At 37.1% G+C, this 21,551-nt stretch overlaps 1 protein-coding gene across 4 annotated transcripts; it reads left to right on the top strand.

The window, feature by feature from the left end:
* Positions 1-81: 81 nt before the first annotated feature.
* Positions 82-20,434, top strand: CDC45 (cell division cycle 45). Of its 4 annotated transcripts, none has more exons than XM_030583353.1 (19): positions 82-475; positions 3,672-3,731; positions 4,074-4,166; positions 4,777-4,914; positions 5,614-5,757; positions 6,669-6,724; positions 7,320-7,368; positions 8,398-8,459; positions 8,903-8,953; positions 9,957-10,076; positions 10,545-10,676; positions 11,073-11,171; positions 11,552-11,713; positions 11,910-12,048; positions 12,836-12,919; positions 14,192-14,310; positions 16,077-16,153; positions 16,992-17,058; positions 19,039-20,434. In XM_030583353.1, exons 1-18 carry the CDS (start codon positions 440-442, stop codon positions 17,054-17,056), a joined length of 1,686 nt encoding a protein of 561 aa, XP_030439213.1. In that variant the 5' UTR covers positions 82-439; the 3' UTR covers positions 17,057-17,058; positions 19,039-20,434. The 4 variants fall into 4 exon arrangements, with proteins under 4 accessions (XP_030439213.1, XP_030439210.1, XP_030439211.1 ...); XM_030583350.1 differs by having other exon boundaries at positions 82-490; XM_030583351.1 differs by having other exon boundaries at positions 82-490; positions 18,822-20,434.
* Positions 20,435-21,551: the final 1,117 nt, after the last annotated feature.

The following is a 21,551-nucleotide window of genomic DNA, read 5'->3' as shown; positions in this document are numbered from 1 at the left end:
TTCTTTAAATAATTCATTTGTCCATTCACTCCCGAAACACTTATATTTTTATAGCCAATGGTTTGTTTATACCTTATATGGGGGGGGCTGGTGGAGCTGATTTGCCCATAACAAAAATGGCGCTGTACACGGCCGAACAAAATGGCGGTCCCAGGAGGACTTCGTATGGATTGGTCCATCGCCCAGCTCAGTGATCACTCTAATCGCTATGTGATTGGTGGAGGGCTGAGATGATCGCAAAGCTAGTCCAATCAGCACTGTAGAGATACAATGTAGTGGGAGTCTATTGGATGGTGGTCTGGAAGCTGAGACCAATGGGAAAGGACGCGATTTGGCGCCTGTTTTGACTGTGGCGGAGAACGGAGCAGTCGCCGCGCTGCAGCCATCCCACCACCGTTCTCGGCCCCCCGTAGCGCGGCGGTAGCGGCCCGGCCCGGCTATGTTCCTCTCCGACTTCCGCAAGGAGTTCTACGAGGTGATTGTGGCGCAGGTGAGCGTTCTCCGGGCGCGGGGAGCGGGGCTGGAGGGGACGCGAAACTTGAGCGGGGCCTGCCTGCTAACCCCTCGCCCACGAAGCGGGAGGCCGCCTGGCTAGATTGTGGAGGAACCCGCGGCTCCCTGGTGCTCCAGCTTCGCGCCTTCCTCCTCACAGCGCTTTGCCACTGCGGGCCCCGGCGTCCCCGTAGGCCGGGCTGGATCCTCGCTCCGCACGGCCTAGACAGCGCGGGACTGTGTCACCCAGGGAGCGGCCACACGGAGCCGGGGGCAGAGCCCTGCTCCTGGGCTGGGCATTGCCCTGCTTTCAGCCTCATGGCCAAGCTGTGGTAAGCGCTGCCCCGCCCCCCTTCCTTCGTGCTTGACTCCCCCCCCACCCCCCACTAGGGAGAGCGCGCAGCCCAGCACCCTGCTCCTCTCCCCGCCCGCTGCTGGCTTCACACCGAACTCCACAGAGCAGGTAGGTTTGCTTTGAACATCTGGCTCCGTAGCCCTCGGTGGGATAGTGGAATAGGAGTCCCCAGCTAGGCACATCGCAATTCAGAGTGTGCTTTGCTTTGTTGCTTGGGTTTCTTATAGTGCACCTGGAGCAGAGGCTCTAAAAGTGGCAGAATCAGCGACAAGGTGCTGGGATGTTTTGAGTTGGTGATATGGACATAGCGATCCCCGGAAGACAAGGAGCTGGAGCTGTTACCTGGGTCTAGCTAGTTGAGATACCCGCCAGGTGGGGAGTATAAGATTGAACACAACTAGCTATATGAAAGTAAAAGCTACCAGTGCCTTGTGTCCAATAGGATTTTACATTGAGTTAGCTGTCTTGATGTAAAAATGCATCTTTGTTTTCAGTGAAGACATAGGCCACAGTACAGGATAAGCTTGATGTAAGCTGCCTTGCATCGACTTAGCTGTGGAAATGTCTTCGCTTAAATTTGGCTCCCAGCACCCACTGATAAGTGCTTCTCTATGCCGATGTCATAGTACCACCTCCCTGAGTGTTACATCAACAGTCACAGTTGATGTAATTAGATCAATACAGTGTCATTGCATTGCTTACATCGACAGTTATGACTTTCAGGAGCCGTCCCATGGTGTCCCACACTGACAGCACAATCAATACAAACGCTCCTGGTAAGGATGTCCACCGCCGATACAAGAAGCCAAGTGTGCGCACACACAAGCAATTTTATAACTGCAGTGGCTGTATGCCAACCTAAATTAGGTTCACATAATTTTGTAGTGTAGACATTTCCAAAGTCTGATTGCACTGAGAGATCTTCAGTGCAATAAAATGACACTAACTAGTTCATGTGCACTAAGCACTGTTGAGGGTTGTCCATTTTGTTGCAGAATATCATGTTGCATTAAATTAGGGTTAGAAATTACTTATTTGAAAGATACACTTAGTTTGCAAAAAGTTTAAAGAATAATCTTGTAATAAAATTAATTTACAATGGTCATAAGATTACCAGCGTCTGATAAATGCTTAACATAATTTCAGACTAGTGAATGCTGAAAATGTTGACATGTTAATCTTTACATTTTGAGATACAGATTTTAAGATACAGAAAAACAGATTTATTGAACTTTGTCAAAGAGTCGATAAATCAGATGGCAAAGCTACTGTCTGTGATAAAACAAGGATTCCAACTAGAAACTGGCAAGCCTTTTCACAGTGGAGACCTTTTTCTTATGAGTTTAGAGCTACTGGTTAAATCTTTCTTGCAAAAACATGATGTTGCTAAACTTCTTTGAAAATCACTGTAGCATTAGTTGCTACATACAGTAATTCTGTATTCCATCTCTGTTGGCCTTTATTTTGCAGTCAGCCTTCCATGATGATAAGGTTAATGTAGATGGGCTTCCAGCCTTTTTAGTATCAGTTTTTCAAACTGTGGTCAGGGTACGTCTAGATGATAAAGAGGTGAAAACATTACTGGGCAGCCTACGTTAGTTTTCCCACCAATGAAGCTGTGCTAGTGATTGTCCAACTTTGGAAGAACTTAAGAAAAAGTTCATTGTGGCCAACACTTAAAAGAACAGTGGTGATGTTTGAACTAAACCATGCTCACCTTGAATATTGTGTCAAGCTCTGTTTATGCTACAAATTTTCCCAAGTGATGACACTCTATTCAAGATCTTACTGAAAACTAGGATTGCTTACACCTATGTGTGGATTATATATACATTACTTTAACTATGGATAAAAACTGTTCTAGGATTGAATAGTTTTTAGCTTTCAAAAATTATGCCCTTGCCACATAGGCCAGCATACCCATGTTTCCTGAAATGGTTAACAGGAAGAGATCCTGGACATGGATTCAGGCTATGACAAGTTTTTAGCAGAGACAAGGCCTGTGTGATGTAACTTAAACCCTTTTGTGTTGCTCTGAAATTTAAAGGGACAGTGTTAGCTTGAAAATTTAAAAATTAGTTTTTAAAAAAATTATTTTTCTGATAGAACCTACTTTAAGTGACTATTCTGGGAATTGGGGAAATTGGCTAAACACAAGAAAACTAAGTGTTGTGGGAAATGTCTTCACTTCTCTAACTGGTCTTAAATGTTAATTGTAATTGAAGGAGCAATGTTTTCACATGGATAATGGGATTCTTCAAGTTGTTAGGGTTCCTTCAAAAACAATCCTGATTTAGTTCCCAATGCTGCAATGATCTCTGTCCAGACAGACCCCCATTGATTTAAAGTGGCTGTGTGCATAGATTTGCCTGCATAGAGCTCATTGCTAGATAAGCCTTTACTGAGCAACCCAATACTATCAAATAAGACAAGATGATGTTTGCACAGGTTTGTTTACTCTCTGCATTCTGTTGAGTGATTCTATGCTAACAGGCTAGATTAAGCAGAAATAAATCTGTCTTTGGAGACATTAATATGAAACGTACCATGTGAAACAATTATCAGATAAGGGACATCAGTGATAGATTCCTCTTTTAAAAATTACTCTTCACTTGTCTAATTGAGTACCTTTATATAGATAATGGTAATATGAGGCTCTCATCCTTACTTTATTTCTTTTGTATTGTTTGTTGCATTGAAAGATTTTAAATTTTGCTGGTGGAAAATGATGCTTTTGCAAATGACCTAGTATGCCTACATTTCTATACAATAGCAAGCCATATGCGCTAATTAATATATTAATACTGTCTTCAATTTTTTTCAGCGTGTTCTTCTTCTTGTTGCTTCAGATGTAGATGCATTATGTGCTTGTAAAATACTCCAAGTAAGTTTGTTAATTATAATTTATGTACCACAACAGAAGGGGGGAGGGGCACATTTAAAAGATATATACAGCACTATGTAGAAAGAAAAGTGACAGAGAAATTTTTATAAAATTAGTTCATTTTCAAATGTAATTTTTTATTTTCCTAACTTTTTTACTAATAATTTTTTCCTAACATGATACTGAGACTTGATAATTCATGCCTAAATATTTCTATAGAAATGTAGTTTGGGATGCTTTTGATGTACCTCTAAAGAGCAGTAGGAGGACTTGGATGAGCCAGAGTTACAGTAGTTGCTGATGTTCTTCCTCATCTGTTAAAGCCTCTTTCTTTCTTTCTAGGCTTTGTTTCAATGTGATCACGTACAATATACACTAGTCCCGGTATCTGGGTGGCAAGAACTTGAAACTGCATTTCTTGAACATAAAGATCAGGTAAAAAAAAAAACATAGTGCATAGAGCGTTCTATATGATTCTACTATATAGTTGTAATTTTTAAATACACGTTTTCCTCAGATCTAAGTTTTAGGCTGAGATTTAAGTGATTGCCCAAATAACATTGGATCAAGTTAGATGTACGAGGGACAAATGCGTGGCAAGTTCCCACACTTTGTTCTGCTAATGTGCCATAATTCTGATTTAGCAAATACGTCTGCTATTTTAGATATGGATCAATTCTAAAGAGAACTGCCAAATGCATCCTAGTGTGGTGGTTTTATGAGGTGGGTCAAGACAACACGAGTAAACTAATTTCACTTTTGATCTATATAAACTAAATTTAAACCCATCTTCAACTATGAAATGTTAGATTATTAACTCTCTTAGCAGTCTCCACACCCCAAACCCCAACACATTTTCCTTGTATGCAAAACTTGTTTGTTTTCCCTGAGGTGTTGTAGATTCGAAGTCTAATGGAAATTGGTACAAGAGAAAATGCTTTGTAGACAGAATAGTTTGCAAAGCTTGCTTTGTTTGGGGAGTTTGTTAGTTTGGAAAACAAACTATCCGCTAAGTTAGGTACGATATATTGTTTTTCTTCCGCAGTTCCAATATTTTGTTCTTATAAACTGTGGTGCCAATGTTGACCTCCTGGAGATCCTGCAGCCTGAGGAAGATACATTTTTCTTTATCTGTGACACCCACAGGCCTATCAATGTAGTGAATGTTTACAATGAGACACAGGTAAATCAAGCTGTTCAACAGAATATGCAATATCCTGTACTGAGCTAGGTGATCTACCACTCTTCTATTCCTTTCAACATAGGTAACTTCCACAGTGCTAACAGGAAAGCAGAAAACAAATTATTACTAACTTGCAGTAGTAGTTTGTATGGTCAAAAGGGGGAAAATCTGCTTTCGCCCAATAAAAGGTGCCTGTGGTAGCTGTTACGAGTTTCACAGAGATGAATGTAAGTTCTATACCATTGAAGAGAACATGTTACTGTTAGGTTGACTTCTTTTAGAATGTAGAATTAATATCTCAGTAACTAGTGACATCATATTAAATGAAGAATACTGACATTTTGTTTATAGTCTAAAATTACTTGGTAATGTTCCTTAAAAGATGTGCTTTGTTTTTACATTGAAAGTCATTATAATTCCAGTTTGTTTTATAGTGCTACACTTACCTTGTGTTGATACAGAAGAATAAACATATTTATCTTAAGTCATATGGATACAGTGCCATTGTTCTAGCCCGTGTATATGGATTCTAACAGAGTGACATTTTGATGCTCTAGTATGAGTAGATCAAAGCAAGAGTGACTGGATTAGTCCGTTGTACTAAAAGGAACAAGTGATGTACATTTGTGGGTTGAACAATTATTTCAGTTGTTAAAATGAGCTATTTTATTTAAAATACACTTTTGTTGTTGTTGTTAGATTAAGCTGTTGGTTAAGCAGGATGATGACTTTGAAATTCCTGCCTATGATGATATCTTCAGAGATGAAGAGGAGGATGAAGATGACTCTGGGAATGAAAGTGATAGATCAGAGCCTTCAGGGAAGCGCAAACGATTTGAAGAGGTGTGTTTCTTACAGCTTTGTTGTGAAAAGGGAGGAAAATCCATATGCATATCCTGATGTAGTTCAGCAAATATGACAACACCATTTGGGCTTTAGGGGCAAATGAAGCCTAAACAAAAGCCAGTGCTGCATTAGAAGATCAAAAGGCCTAGACGCAAGTTTAACGAATAAACCAAGTTGAAAGGATACTCTAGCATATCTCCAGACAAAAAACTTTAATGTGAAGTTCAGGTTGAGAGTATATATCAATTTAAGGATAAAAAACCTCATAGTTAAACAAAAAATTTAGAGTTAATGTTAAATTCTCAAGAATCTGAACGTTTGAATATATAGAAATTCATAGATTGGATAAACTATTCTTAATTTTGCCCTTGTATAATGCCCTAAGAAAAGTTTAAAAAACAAAACCTCAGACTACCTCATCCCTTAGTGTGGGAGGAGGTGGTTTGGCTTTTTAAAATCTTATAGTGAGCTCAAAACTCAACACACATGCTTTACTCTTAGTTGCACAATAGGTGTTCTGTCTTTGACCACCTTTATGGCCAGGGCACAAACTCTTGATCAGACAATATATTGGGTAATGTGAAAAGGTGAAGGCTCTTGGCACCTTGAGGGATCGGTCCTGTAATTCTAAATGCCAGCCAGTTTTCAAAATATTATTTAAAACCTTCCAGCTTACAAAATTATAATATAAATAACACTATAGAAAGGTGCCATTTCTTTAATCTTGTTACTGTAGAAATGTTTTGAAAATACTTATCCTATTATGTTTACTAAATGTTTATTTTGACAAAGCCTATAAGTTGTGGGCCTAAACTGACTGGATTGGCACTTACCTTTTGAGCAATTCTGTTATTTGACCATCTTATGTTTTGACCATCTTATGTTTTGGTATCTAAACCTGTCTGCAGGATATTATGGAGAGAACAATGAAAAGAAGACAGAGGAGAGAGTGGGAGGCACGTAGGTAGGTGTTCGTACTCCTGATGTTTCTTATACCTTTTTTTCTCTCCCCTTTTGATAGTAATCTTCACATTGAGACCACAAAAGTCTATTCTTTACTGCTAGACCTGCAATAATGCTGCAGTTCACATTTCATTCAGAAATTGGAAGGTAAAAATTGTGTAAGTCATATCTAGCAAGTAATCTTGCTATTTTGTAGTATAGTTGTAAGTTTATTATATTAATAATTTGTAAATTTGCATTGTATGTACCCTTTATGTCATCTATCATATGACCACATCCTGCCCTGAGTTGCTCCCTGTGCAATCCTATGTTTCAATGGGATTGTATAGGTTGCTAATCAGGGAAAAATGTTGATGATATAATTTGATAAGATCCCTTTTAAAATAGAAGCTACATTGCAGTCTCATAAATTTCAGCATTACTAAAGCATAACTCCTTTACCAAAAAAAAGTTTGGTTTAGCCCCGGGTTGGATTTCATATTTGCAATATACTAATTTTAAAACAGTGTAATTGCTACTTTACTTTTTTACTTCCTTATATAAGGAACTTGAAGCAAATCTTGCTACTTAAGCAAACACTTTTTTCCCCCTTTTAGACGAGAAATTCTCTTTGATTATGAGCAATATGAATACCATGGGACCTCGGTAAGTATGAAGTGCTGCTTGCTGTAAACGCTTAACTACCACAAAGAAAGTGTCCTCCTGCAATAGGAATACAGTATTTCCAATATGTTATAGAAAATTCTTTGACTTATTTATACTGTATTAAGTTGTTATTGCATTATGTTTCATTGGTTTACTGCAAGGTGTAACAAATAGCCTCTATGGTATATTCTCCTATCTATGTCTCTATTAATCAATTCTGAGTTCTGGGATTTCTGAAGTACCCTTTAGCATTCAGAGATGTAAACCAGAAACTCTGTGGCACAGCCATCAGTGCCACAACTTGCCAATAGTGGGTTTCCATGAATTCCCATCTTTGCACCTCTAATGAGTGTCACCTTACCACATAACAGTCTTAATGTTAAAATACAAAAATTGCATCCCAAAGTACTTCACAAATTATATGTACAGCAGTGAAGTGCAACCAAACTGATGCATAGCATGCCCTACAATAGAGAAGGAGAAATTTTGGCTGACAACAGGTCAAATCCCTAATAATAAGCTTTCTGTTGTATGGGATCTTTAATGTTTATAAAAAATACATACAGGGCCACCTTTTTTTTTTTTTTTAAAAGGTCTAATCTGATCTACCCACACATGCATGGAACTCAATTTATTTTTTAGAAAGAGAAATAAGAGTTGATATGACCTTGCTTGGTTTTATTCCTCTATTTTCAAGGAAAGCAGGTATTTCAAACCCAAAGTTTAGATTACTGAGCTGTTTCTTCTCAGAATTAGCATATTATCTATCAAATTATTTTAAATCTTGTTGTTAAATGCAATTTATATGTAAACAGAGAAGGATAATTGAGTCATAAAAGGCACTTTTGTCCTTTTCCCAGTTTAGGGAGTAAGAGACTAGAATTCAGATTAGAACCTGTCTGTCCTGCAGAAGCTCTGCTACTAAGCTGGTGCATGAGAGATTTTTTCAAAAGTGTTCTGCTATTTTTTTTTTTTCTCCTAATTGTGAAGTTTGATATGGCAATTCATCAGTCCTCTTTTCTCTTGTAGTCTGCCATGGTGATGTTTGACTTGGCATGGATAATGTCTAAAGACTTGAATGACATGTTGTGGTATGTAGTCCAGTTGTGGTGTCAACGTTCATTATTTATAGTAATAGTACCAGCTAATTCCATAGTAAAATCTACAAAAATCCTCAATAGTATTTGTATCCAATGTGTGTGCATGACTTTTTAATTTTATGTTGGAGAAAAATTATGTCTTAGGCTTGGGGAAAGGTACTTCCACTACAAACCGAGCTGTGGTATTTCAAAAATTTACTATGTGGGACCACTGAAATTATTTCTGTGGCTATGTATGTAAAGTATCTTGTCAAGTAAAAATACAGCTACTTTCCCATGTGAACATGTTCTGTGATTAATTTAATTTAGTTCAGAAGTGTTTGTATACCTGCTGCGCACAGTCCTCTTCTAAATGTTGTAGATGTCTGTTCTTTCATGTATTTATAGTCTTTTCCTACCTGACTTTTTTTTTCCCCTCCCCCCATTTTTTTTAGGTGGGCTATTGTTGGGCTTACGGACCAGTGGGTTCAAGATAAAATCACACAGTAAGCAAGCTGTTCATCCATTTTTATTTAATAGCTAATATGCATCAGGGAATCTGCATGTTAATGTACTCGGCAACATGAGTCAAGCTATTGTATTAGTGAGTGAATGTGGTGTACGTATTATTCAAACAAATTGTATTTTTAATTGAAAAAAACATTCAAACAATAGAAAACATTTCTAATCAACTTTATTTTCTTCAAGATTATTCATTTTATAAAATGATCGCTGCTAATATTCCATAGAAAAGCAGTGCTTAACTGTGGCTAATTTAAAGATGTCTGTTTTTACAGTAGCTTCATTAAAGAAAAATCCCAGTATAGTCTATAGTTTTGAAAATTCTCTTACTTGTTTCACTTTTTAAAAGCTTGAAACATTTTTCTCTAATTCATCATTTTTTCCTATTTTTCAGACATAGATTTATCTCCCGATAGCTACTGAGTTTCTGTATCTTGCATTGTACAAAATTTTGAAATGTATGATAGATTTCAGTTTGTGTATTCTGCTCTCCCTACACCTACCTGCATTCATCTCTATTTTGTGAGGTTGAGAGTAAATTTAATAACTACTTTCATTTTTGTATGTGTTATATTGCAATAAATACACTTCTACCCTGATATAACACGACCCGATATAACATGAATTCAGATATAATGTGGTAAAGCAGCGCTCCAGGAGGGTGGTGCTGCGTGCTCCGGTGGATCAAAGCAAGTTCGATATAATGCAGTAAGATTTTTTTGGCTCCCAAGGACAACGTTATATCAGGGTAGAGGTGTACATTCGTTTTGATTTACTTTGTATACTACCAAGTTTTTTGGGGGGTGGAGCTGATCACTAAGCAGTGCCAATTTTAAAAAAAAGAAAAAATCTTTTGTCTTTTCATAATAAGATTTCATTTTTGTGAAGCTAGCTAGCCAAGGTTTAAGTAATAAGAGAGAATTTTGTAATCAACAATGCTACAAATACCAAGGGAAAGAAAAATTACTATTTTTTTTTCCTTTAAAGAATGAAATATGTGACTGATATTGGAACTTTACAACGTCATGTGTCCCGGCATAACCACCGCAATGAAGATGAAGAGAACTCCCTTTCTATTGATTGCATGAGAATAGCGTTTGAGTATGAGTATCCTTATGTCTGATCTATAAATATTAAGGGTTAAAAACAACCGCCCTGATTTGACAGACTGAAGGCCTAATCTAGGAAAAGGAATCTTATTAAGGTTCCCTATGAGTTAGGAATTGAATTGGAAGAAACAGATACTTATTGCAGGTGAATCCCTGTTCCAATATTTGAGCATAACTCCAGCAACACAGTCTAACCTTCCAGAACTATGGAACTGGAGTACAAATGCAAACCCTGGAAAAATAGAGCGGGGGAGGGAAATGACAGCTACACCAGTTAGTCCTCACTGTGATGATGTTCTTATGCACATCTGGAAATTTTTATTCCAGTGAGGTGTAGTTAATGTAGATTTAAATAGTATGTGTGGGGAGAGAATAATAAACAATTAAGTTCATTACTAGTTTGTAAATATATAAATATATATGCTCTAAATCACTATTTTTCCCTAATTCCTGTTAATGTCCTCAGTCTGCGCCTGGCTCTTTATCAACATTGGTCCCTATTTGAAAGCCTCTGTAACACTTGTTATACTTCTGCCAGTCTCAAACTTTGGTCTGTACAAGGGCAGAAGAGGCTTCAGGAGTTTTTTGCTGACATGGGGTGAGTTATAAAGATTCGTCGGGAAAAGGGAACACTACATTGTACTTTTCAATAAGGAAGCATATGAAAAATATTCAGGATATAACAGTAAAGATTAGAATTTTGAGGTGGGCGCTTATGTTAAATATGGAAATGTTGTTATGGGCACAGGGTGGATTGCCCTTCCACTGCATTACTTCTGCTCTGCTGATACTACTGTACTCATTAGTTTTAAGATATGTGCTTTTATTGGACAGTAGATATATGAAGTGACTCTTGCACATCCACTATTCAGTGTTTTGGGCAGATGAATATGAAGAGCTGTTGAATGCATTCACTTATAGGGCAATCTCCTTTCCATTAGATGAAGACATGTTTAACTGCATGTTTAAAAAATGACTTTTTCTCATTTTATAGTTTGCCTTTGAAGCAGGTGAAACAAAAGTTTAATTCCATGGACATTTCCTTAAAGGAGAACCTGCAGGAAATGATTGAAGAATCTGCCAGCAAATTTGGGTAAAATCCTATTTCTGTTAATTAAATTTCTGTTATATATATGAAGCTCAGCATCTCTCAGAATCAGGCTTTGAGAGACTTCCTGATGCTACCGCATCAGGTATAAACCCAGAACGTCTGACTCCTAGTGCTGTGCTCTAACTATTAACATGCAGTTTAGTAGTTTACTAGCAGTTTAAAGAGGATGTCACAACTTGTTTAAAAAGGCATAACAATAATGCTAGATAGGAATAAGACTAGTCAGAAAAGTTTATGAGAGATTTACCCTTGTGCTTCTAATTTCAAACTTCTTAATGGATGGCAATAAATTTTAATATAATCTCATAGATTATAAGAAGTTTGTCATAACTTCTCTCCATTGATTTGGTCCGCTCTTACAGAATGAAAAACTTAAGAGTACAGACCTTCAGCATTCACTTTGGTTTTAAGAACAAGTTCTTAGCAAGTGACATTGTCTATGCAACAGCTTCTCTAATGGAGAATATAGAGAAAGATGAACCTGGAGCTGATAATTTTATCAAGGCTTTGGATAGTCTTTCCAGGTATTGTGCATATGTTTTCTCTCCTCTCACAATTTTTCTTAATCATTAGTTATGAAAACCATGTTAAGTTGATGAAAATGCTTCTCTCAGAAGATTCAAAGGAAATATCCTTATGATTAGTATTTAGAAATAACTCCATTTAACAAGAATTTTCTTTTTATGTGAAAATATTTCTCTTCTCTCTGTTCCACTATAGGAGTAACCTGGACAAACTGCATCAAGGGCTGGAACTAGCCAAAAAACAACTTCGTGCCACTCAGCAGACTGTAGCCAGCTGTATTTGCACCAATCTTGTAATCTCTCAGGGGCCTTTTCTTTATTGCTATCTAATGGAGGTCAGAATTATGTACTTGTTCCTCATTTGACTTCTTGTACTGTAACTGTCGCCACTGGCATGTCAAGTAGATATGAAAGCTTGATCAGAAAGCTTGGAAGAGCTTAGCTTTCTATATTGCACTGATTTCGAATAAGCCTATATTGACACCCCTTCTCCCCTGACTTTTCCCCATTTTAAGAATCAGTCTTGTCATGGTACTATCTTGATATTCAAGTCAGCAAAGCGATCAATCCCTCTGGAGTTTTGCCTTGTAAAAATTAAGGCAAGGTTCCTTAGGGTTATTTTATATTCAAATGAAAAGCGCTTTTTAAGTAGAAACAATTTTTTGTTAATGTTTCTAGAGCAGGGGTAGGCAACCTATGGCACGTGTGCTGAAGGTGGCACACGAGCTGATTTTCAGTGGCACTCACTGCCCAGGTCCTGGCCACCAGGCGGGGGGGGGGGGGGGACTCTGTATTTTAATTTAATTTTAAATGAAGCTTCTTAAACATTTTAAAAGCCTTATTTACTTTACATACAACAATAGTTTAGTTATGTATTATAGACTTATAGAAAGAGACCTTCTAAAAACGTTAAAATGTATTACTGGCACACGAAAGCTTACATCAGAGTGAATAAATGAAGACTCGGCACACCACTTCTGAAAGGTTGCTGATCCCTGTTCTAGAGTGTCATGAGTTCTAGTTTTAGTTTTTTGTTTTTAAACTGCCATTCATCCTAAAGATGAGCTGAGGATGTTACTATCTCTTGTTTAGATATAATTGAATTAACTTTTCTTTTCCCAGGGCACTCCAGATGTGAAACTGTTCTCCAAACCAGTGTCTCTGTGCCTGCTCAGTAAATATTTACTCAAGTCTTTTGTTTGCTCTGTAAGTAAATCAAAGGCTTACAACTGGCTAACTCTTGCTCTGAATTCATAGTTATAATTCTTCTGTGGATTATTTAAGAGAAGGATCACCAGATCAAGTATTAAAATATACAAGTTACTTTTTCAGCTAACTGAATGCACCAATGTACAGATGATGCAGTGTGAAAGATTCCAGTCTGCAGACCTGTTTAACACTAGTGAGATTTTTCATCTGAGATGCTGACATCCAACAATAGAGGGAGATCATAGTCATTACATTTAAAATTGTTATACCTTTTTTTAACAAACTTACTGTGGCAGAGAAATTAGCTTAAGTTTGTAACACTGAAAACACTGAAAATGCAGGATTAAGTTATCTAAACACCTGAAACATTTTAATTTATTTTTGTTAACGTATATTTAAAATAGTAAGCTTCTTTTCACAACAAACCAAATTGAATTTTAAGCAGTATTTATTAAAATGGTTATCTCTTAAACTATATAAAAGTAGTACTCAATTCAGATAAAACACAGGGCTTAGTATTAGATTAACATATCACCCAGTTAGTGAACATTCTCCTACTGTACAAATAACATTATCGTGCGCAATCTTCACTATGTTTATATGTTACTTCTCTTCTGAAAATTAGACTAAGATCCCTACCCTCCAATGAGTTCCATGCGGGCCTACTCCTCTATGGAGCTAGTTGCAGGATTGGAGCTTTAGTCAAAGCTTTTTTCCTAAGGGGTTGTCTTCCTAATTTCTTTAGATCCCTAGCTCTCAACCAAGGTGACTGTTATGCCCAGAGTTATCAGAGCAACAGGATGGCAATCTCAAAGTTAGCTGCCAAAGAATTATGTCTAGGGATTTATGCCACACCGAACACTTGATTTAGTGCAATAGATATTCCTACAAAATAGCCAAAATCCTTAAATCACTCACTGACTTTGAAGAGCTTAATTAAAGAGAGTAAGGTTGTCAAAGTGCTAACCTGATAAAAGTGGCAGTTTTATCTTTGATAAATACAGATCAGATAACTTTCCCAGGAGCTCTCTACTACTGCAGACCTGTGGAAGGGTGAAGGAATACCATGCTAATGAGGAAGGGAATGTGTTTAGTGGAGTCAAACTTACTTTTCAAGCTTAGTGTGTCTTGTATTATTTTATAGAAAATTAACTTTGTGCAAAATTTTTCACTTATGCAGAGCACACATTTTACTTTGCATGGAGAACTGAAGGTTGATTGTATCATCTTTGAGCTCGTTATCTAACCGAGGGACTTTCTGTCTTCCAGACAAAAAACAAGCGCTGTAAGCTGCTGCCACTGATAGTAGCAGCGCCGATGGATGTTGAACAGGGTACAGTGATCATGGTGGGAATTCCTCCAGAGACAGAAAGCTCTGACAAAAAGAAGTGAGTGTTTTTTGTTTAGTATCCTTTCTAAATGACATCAGTAAGCTTAGCCTCTTTCCTGATATAAACCTATCTAAGATATATTTTAACACCAAATGTTTTGATCCCAATGTTAGTTTTAATGATCAATTGTACACATCTTAAGTATTTTGCTATGGGAATTTAGCTGTAACAGTGAAGTACCTTTCACAGACCTGAGGAAGAGCTCTCTGTAGCTGAAAAACATGTCTCACCAACAGACGTTAATCCAATAAAAGATATTATCTCACTTACCTCAGCTCTTGCTATGGATATGAAATATAGGCACACATTTCCCCAATTCCTCTTCCTCTTTTTTTTTTTTTCTGATTTGGTTTGTTCATTTGCCTTTCGAACAATAAATATCCTTTCAGTAATGTTTAAATATAATAATCACAACTATCCATATAAAGTGATGAGGTCTAAATTAGCTGTTACCACTCAAGAAAGAGATCTTGGAGTCATTGTGGATAGTTCTCTGAAAACATCCACTCAATGTGCAGTGGCAGTCAAAAAAGTCAACGGAATGTTGGGAATCATTAAAAGGATAGATAAGACAGGAAATATCATGTTGCCTCTATATAAATCCATGGTACACCCACATCTTGAATACTGCGTGCAGATGTGGTCGCCCCATCTCAAGAAAGATTATAGTGAAATTCGAAAAGGTACAGAAAAGGGCAGCAAAAATGATTAGGGGTATGGAACAGCTTCCATATATGGAGAGATTAATAAGACTGGGACTTTTCAGCTTGGAAAAGAGACGACTAAGGGGGGATGTGAGAGAGATATAAAATCGTGACTGATTTGGAGAAAGTCAAGTGGTGTTTACTCCTTCTCATAACACAAGAACTAGGGATTGCCAAATGAAATTAATAGACAGCAGGTTTAAAACAAACAAAAAAGGAAGTACTTCTTCACACAACACAGAGTCAACCTGTGGACCTCTTTGCCAGAAGGTGTTGTGAAGGCCAAGACTATAACAGGTTTTTAAAAAGAACTAGATAAATTCATGGAGGATAGGTCTATCAATGGCTATTAGCCAGAATGGACAGGGATGGTATTCCTAGCCTCTGTTTGCCAGAAGCTGAGAATGGGCAACAGGGGATAGCTCACATGATGATTACCTGTTCTGTTCATTCCCTCTGGGGCACCTGGCACTGGCCACTGTTGGAAGACAGGATAACTCAACTAGTTGGACCTTTTATCTGACCCAGTATGGCCATTCTTATGTTGTTGTTATTTGTCACACTGCTAAAAAATAAAAGTAGTGGACTTTTTTTGTGGCTATACTTTTTGTGTAGGTCCTGACATTTTTCAGTGTGCTTGCAAATTATATTCAGGCTGCTCAATCACTGGGCCATTTGCGGATCCTTTTTAAAAATTACTGTCATAGTCAATAAGATTAAATCCTGCTAAAGCTAAGGGTTTGCATGGGAGGAGTTGTTATATTCATACGGCAGGAGTTTTAATCTTGACTACTTTTGAAGTTTTCCCCTAATTTAAAATTTTAATCTGCTTCCTGGGAGACAAAGCGGGTATTTCGCCACAGTGACTAATTGGATCCCATGCACTCTGGACTGTTGTGACTGCATGCTTGTAGGATATAATGTGCATTGTCCAGGAAGAATAGGGTGGAAAGGGAAGGATGTTTTGTCTTTGTAACATTTGGAGTGTTAGAAAAATGAATAACCTACTGCTAATTAAAGAGGTGATATTCCTAATGTGTGGGTTTGGTTTTTTAAAAGCTTTTTTGGGAGAGCATTTGAAAAAGCTGCAGAAAGCACAAATTCTAGGACTTTACATAACCACTTCGACATGTCTAGTAAGTAACTTTTTATCTTTTCACATCCATCTAACTGCATTTGACAGGCAAATCCTTTAGGGGTCAGTGTTTCTACTGTTTCAGACAGGAGATTCCCTAAAAGATCTCAGTCATTCTACAAAGTGGCAGTTCTTGTAACTTTAATATATACCTAGATGATGATATGTGGTATGCTTCACAAGCAGGCTGCAATATAACACAATCCAGATTTTAGTACCATAGCACTTCTTGAATTGGCATTTTGGTGTACTGAAAGTATAAAGACTGCTAGCTGTAAGTGTGCAAACCTCTTAATTATTATTGAGAAAAGTTGAAATATATTTTGCCTGGAATGACAATTTTTTACCTGAATTGACTTGGAGCTCTCAAATGTAACCATAAACAGTTATAGTTATGTGCTAGTTTATGATGTAGGCTTATCTGCATTAACATTTGTTTTGAAATACGTTTGGTATTTGAAAGAGATGTCAGCACAAAAAGAGAGATGTCTCACCTCCTTTTTTTAGCCAACACAAAAAGGAGTAGTATTCTGGGAAGGTTTGTATGTGTTTTTGCAAAGAAGGCAAAATTTAAACTTTTGAAAATTAGGATGTGGGTATTTGCTCTGCATTGTCTGATGTAAATCTAGAATCTATCAAGCCCACAGAATTAGAAATAGAGACCATATTTAAAGGATGAGAATCTGGAATTCTGAATTTGCTCAGATCTACTGTATTACCCAGACCTCAAAAAAACAAGAGAAATAATTTAATTAAAAATACTAGTATATAATCCCAGAGTCTGAGACTTGGTATATCTGCAGTTGTCTCCTGTACTAATAAATCTTTCATTATTTTAGTAATTGAACTGAAAATGGAAGATCGGAGCAAATTTCTGGATGCACTTATTTCTCTTTTGTCCTAATGGTAAGTGTGCGTGAAAGGAGAATTAATTCTTGAATGCGGTTTATTGGTAGGATGTTCTCAGATGCTGCAGCAAATTTTAGTGGAAGTATAAATTGTAGATAAGCTACAATTTCAAACAAAGCCAACTCATTTTCCTTTTGATTCTGGGGTCTATCTACCCAAAAAAAGATACTATAAGTTGAAACTTGCCATGGAATGCAGATGTCAGAAATAGTACTTAAAATTTATTTAGTTGTGTTTTTAAATTGTACAAGTCCAAATGAATGGATGATTTTAGTTTAGACCTGTTTTCTACTTACTATAGTCTAACTGCTTTTACACATGTATATGAAGTGCCTTAAAAACACACAATAGGTTGATGACCTATCAGTTAAATAATATGCCTTCTGAAAACATTAACAAATCTGTTTTAATCCAGATGGAACACACAAGCTGTATGCATGGTTTTTTGTATATAGTAAGTTTTCCCTGAAAGACTAACTCAAGCTCTACTCATCTATTATAAATAGCATTTTATCTTTCATTAGTTTATATTGTGGATTTTTTTGTTTTAAACTAAGAAAGTAAACAGACTGTTTAAGTTTTGAAATACTAACAAGAAGCCAGGATATTCAAAATGAAGGTTAATACTCTGTCCTTGACTCATACTTTTTAAAAATTCTCTTTAATCTCACAGCAGTTTTGAGTTCAAGACAGAATCCTGGCCCTAACAGTGCATTTCCTGGCTTTGAAAGTTTATGATAACCATAACATTATTTAAACAATATTTGCATTTATTATGGCCTGCATCCGTAATATTTAGGTTGTTGACTAGAACAAAGTTGGGACAATTTAATACTTCACAGGTGGCCATTACAAAGGTGTTCTCTAGCGGTCTTGTTAATATATCAAAATAAGACAGGATATTTGTAAATAAACAACATATTCATTTCATATTTTTTAAATCAGCTAAGAAGTCTGCCGTGTAGTTCTTTCTGCACTAGCAATTTGTATTTCATTCCATTGTTGTTTTGTTTCAGTTTAGATAGATAATGTCTATTTTAGTTTTCCGTTAAGGCTGGCCTACCCTATTAAACTTTCTGTCTCCTGAATCTAGCTTTCAAGAACTTAGTGTTACCCAGAATGGTTAAAGGTGTGACAGCTGGTATGGCTGGGGCAAATCTAAACCCTTGCTCTCCCTTGTAATCTTTTTTTTGGTAATACTTTCTCCCCATCCATACTGGCCTCTACTGGACAGTGCAACAGTGTTAGCCACAAAACAGTTAAAAATCAGTTGTTGAATTATTTTGAGGCAGGCCAGATTTAATAGTGAATTGTTGCCACCTCTACTTCTTGAATAGCCACAATTCCTCAGTATTCTGAACCCTTTTTATAAGAGTGTTTTGTGCAGCTTTTGTAGTGGTGTGAGCATAACCTTCTTGAGAGAAATTTTTAGTGTGCTCAGTGGCTTTGGAATACACATTTGGAAGTATGTGGTTGATTGGATCTCTAGAAGTGTTTAAAAGGGACCTTGGAAAACTTTAATACCAGGAATTGATCCTTATTTATACAACTGTGAGGTAACAAAGTATTATCCCCATTTTATAGATGTGGAAACTGAGGCATGAAGTTAAGACTTGCCCAAGGTGTTAGTGACAGGAAGGGTCATTCATTGTCCAGAAGGACTTCTAGGTTTTATTCACACATCTGTCAGCCTGCATATCCTTCAACAAGTACCAGAAGCACTAATCATTTCCTACTTGTTCAAAACTTTGGACCAGCAGGTTACCAGCTGCTGTTGGGATCTGTAAGGCAGAGTGACCAATTGCTGGCCTCCCAGACTGCTTTCCCTGCCCTGCTGCACTTTGCAGACAAGCCAAAAATATCACTGAAGTCTCAAATGTTGTCTTCATTCATGGTGTTGCAATTGTGATGCTCCATCTTGCTGTCCTTCATGACATACTGCAACAGGCTTCGACTTAAATCTTCTTTCTCTCATAGGCAGACAGAAGGACGTCGCCCTTGGCACGTGGGTGCTGAGCACTCTCTTTGTAAAGACCCTAGCCTCCTGATCTAGGAACTAGTTGGACCCCACTGGTCCAGATTGTCATATGAGCAGGAGCAGAAAGACTACCTGTAAACTGCATTTCTATGACCAAGCATTTGACAATCTGGAACTCTCCTATGCCCTTCTGTGTTGATACAGATAATAAGTTTAGGGTTTTCTAAAAATTCACGTTCTACTGAACTGTTGTTTGTTGTTCAATTGACCTTTTTTCCTAAGTGCCTTTTTAAAAGCTAAGGAAGAATTCATCTGAATAAAATGTATATAGAGGGAGTTCAGTTTTGTGGGGAGAAAAAATCTTGCATCCAGGAATTGGTCTCTGCCTAGCATGTTTGAGTAGCAAAGGAAAACCTATTGGACCATGCTATTAAATGCTTTGTTGCAGAAACCTGATTTGCAGGTATCAGAAAAACTCCTTTTGAGTTTCTAGTATAAATCTCTCCAAAATCAACTCTTAATACATGTCACCAGGAGTAGCTCTGTGTAGTATTAATTTCTAAAAATCTCTGTTCTGTGAGGCATGGAATTAATATTGTAGGTCTCTTAAAATCGAAATACCGATCAACCACAAGTGCTGAAAGAGAACCTGTACTAGCAGTATAGAACAACTGTTCTTTGACAGCATTCCTGTTAATAGCATCTCCCAAAGAGGTGATTCCTATATCAACACCATGTCCTTAGCCAGTCACTTGGATTCTGCAGTGTCACTTTTAAAATGGCTTTTGGAGTGGCACTTTCAGTGGGTGTGCTATTATGCATGGACTATAGTATTTTAGATATGGACAAGTTAGATCAAACCCATCCCCCTGTCAGAGGAGGATAGGGTTCCTCAAATAGGGAAGGTTTCAGTTCTCATATAGAACTGATGTTGCACTTGATCTTAGTCACACAAAATGGTTGTCAAACCAACTGAACTCCCCCTTTTCAGCCCTCAACAGTGGATTATTGTTACTTTAATTTCTAAGCAGCGAATGAATTGTGAAGATATGATCAGTGTCTCATGATGTCCCATATATTCAGATCATCTGATACAGTCCTGAATAAAACTCCAAACTCTTGTATTACATAAAGTACCACTTTATTAGATGTATTCTGTGTTTCTGTGTTGTGTTTAGATTATTGTAAATTTTAAGAAAGGGTGAGGTTTTTTCCGCCTTTTTCAGGGTCTGCCTGGATTCCTTACACATGTGATTTTTATTTCTTTGTGTATTATATTGACTGTAAATGTTTCATTACCTGGATTTTACCATATGTTGTGTAGATTTTGTGTAGATTAATTTTTAACTAATGGGATTTTAAATGTAGCCAATGCAAAATGTAGCCAATGCAAAATTTTTATTGTATATTTCTACTCAAATAAAATAACACTTGTTGTTTTATTAAATAGTCTTGTTTGGTCAATATGATCCATGTGCCAAATTGTAAAAGCCATAGCACTTGACTACATAATATCAAATGAACTTTTTTTTCTCTTGCATATTTAATAGGTTACACTGTACCATGAGAATAGTCAAAAAGAACAGTCATACTTGTGGCACCGTAGAGACCAACAAATTTATTTGGGCATATGCTTTTGTGGGCTACAGCCCACTTCATCAGATGCATTGAATGGAACATATAGTGAGGAGATAGGGAACACACACACACACACACACACACACACACACACACACACACACACACACACACACACACACACACACACACACACACACACCATGAAAACATGCTACTCTGAAACATGAGTATAGTGTTTCCCTTTTCCTTACCTTCCGCCACCCAATGCCTAACAGTATACTGTCACTTCATTAACCAGCTAATTTTCACAGCACCTCTGAAGTAGATATCCTCACTTGAAGCATGGGGAAACTGAAACACACAGGTGTTGTGACTTGTTGCTGTGTAAATCAGTATTGGAGCCAGGATTAGAACATTGAATTCATGGATCCTAGTGTCATGCTTTAGCCACTGGACTGTATCTCTTGGTATTTATAATACATGTTAAATTTGAGAATTTAAAGTTTAAATTATTCTCACAGTACTTGTAATTCAGCAGTTGTAATTTTGGTCTCAGATATACAGTACAAAGCTCTTACAGCACTTTTTCATTTGAAGGTCTCAAAACAATTTACAAAGGAGGTCCATATCATTATCCCCATTTGATGAGGAGGCTGAGGCACAGAAAGTATGTTGTATTATGGTATCTGGGATTAGTTTTAATGCCATGCTATATATGCACAATATCTGACATCGTTATAAAAAACTGTGGGAACCTTAACTAGATTTCCTGACTTATTCTGCTTAAGATTTCAACTTTACTACATTATTGTAATTTTTTTGGATTTAATGTCTTTTTCATATTGCATATTCAAATAACATTCTTACAGTAAGACTGCATATTACTTGAATTTTTTTAAAAATCTGTTGGGTGCATACACAGATATGCACC

The sequence above is a fragment of the Gopherus evgoodei genome, chromosome 13, assembly GCF_007399415.2.
Source record: "Gopherus evgoodei ecotype Sinaloan lineage chromosome 13, rGopEvg1_v1.p, whole genome shotgun sequence".
In the NCBI taxonomy this organism is placed as follows: domain Eukaryota; kingdom Metazoa; phylum Chordata; order Testudines; family Testudinidae; genus Gopherus; species Gopherus evgoodei.
This window is presented reverse-complemented; position numbering and strand designations above follow the sequence as displayed.

Excerpts from the sequence above, each read along its gene's own strand:
- CDC45 (XM_030583350.1), top strand. The coding sequence starts at position 440 with ATGTTCCTCTCCGACTTCCGCAAGGAGTTCTACGAGGTGATTGTGGCG. Across the intron at positions 491-3,671 it reads ACGAGGTGATTGTGGCGCAG|CGTGTTCTTCTTCTTGTTGC; the intron begins GTGAGCGTTCTC and ends AATTTTTTTCAG. Across the intron at positions 10,677-11,072 it reads GAGTTTTTTGCTGACATGGG|TTTGCCTTTGAAGCAGGTGA; the intron begins GTGAGTTATAAA and ends CTCATTTTATAG.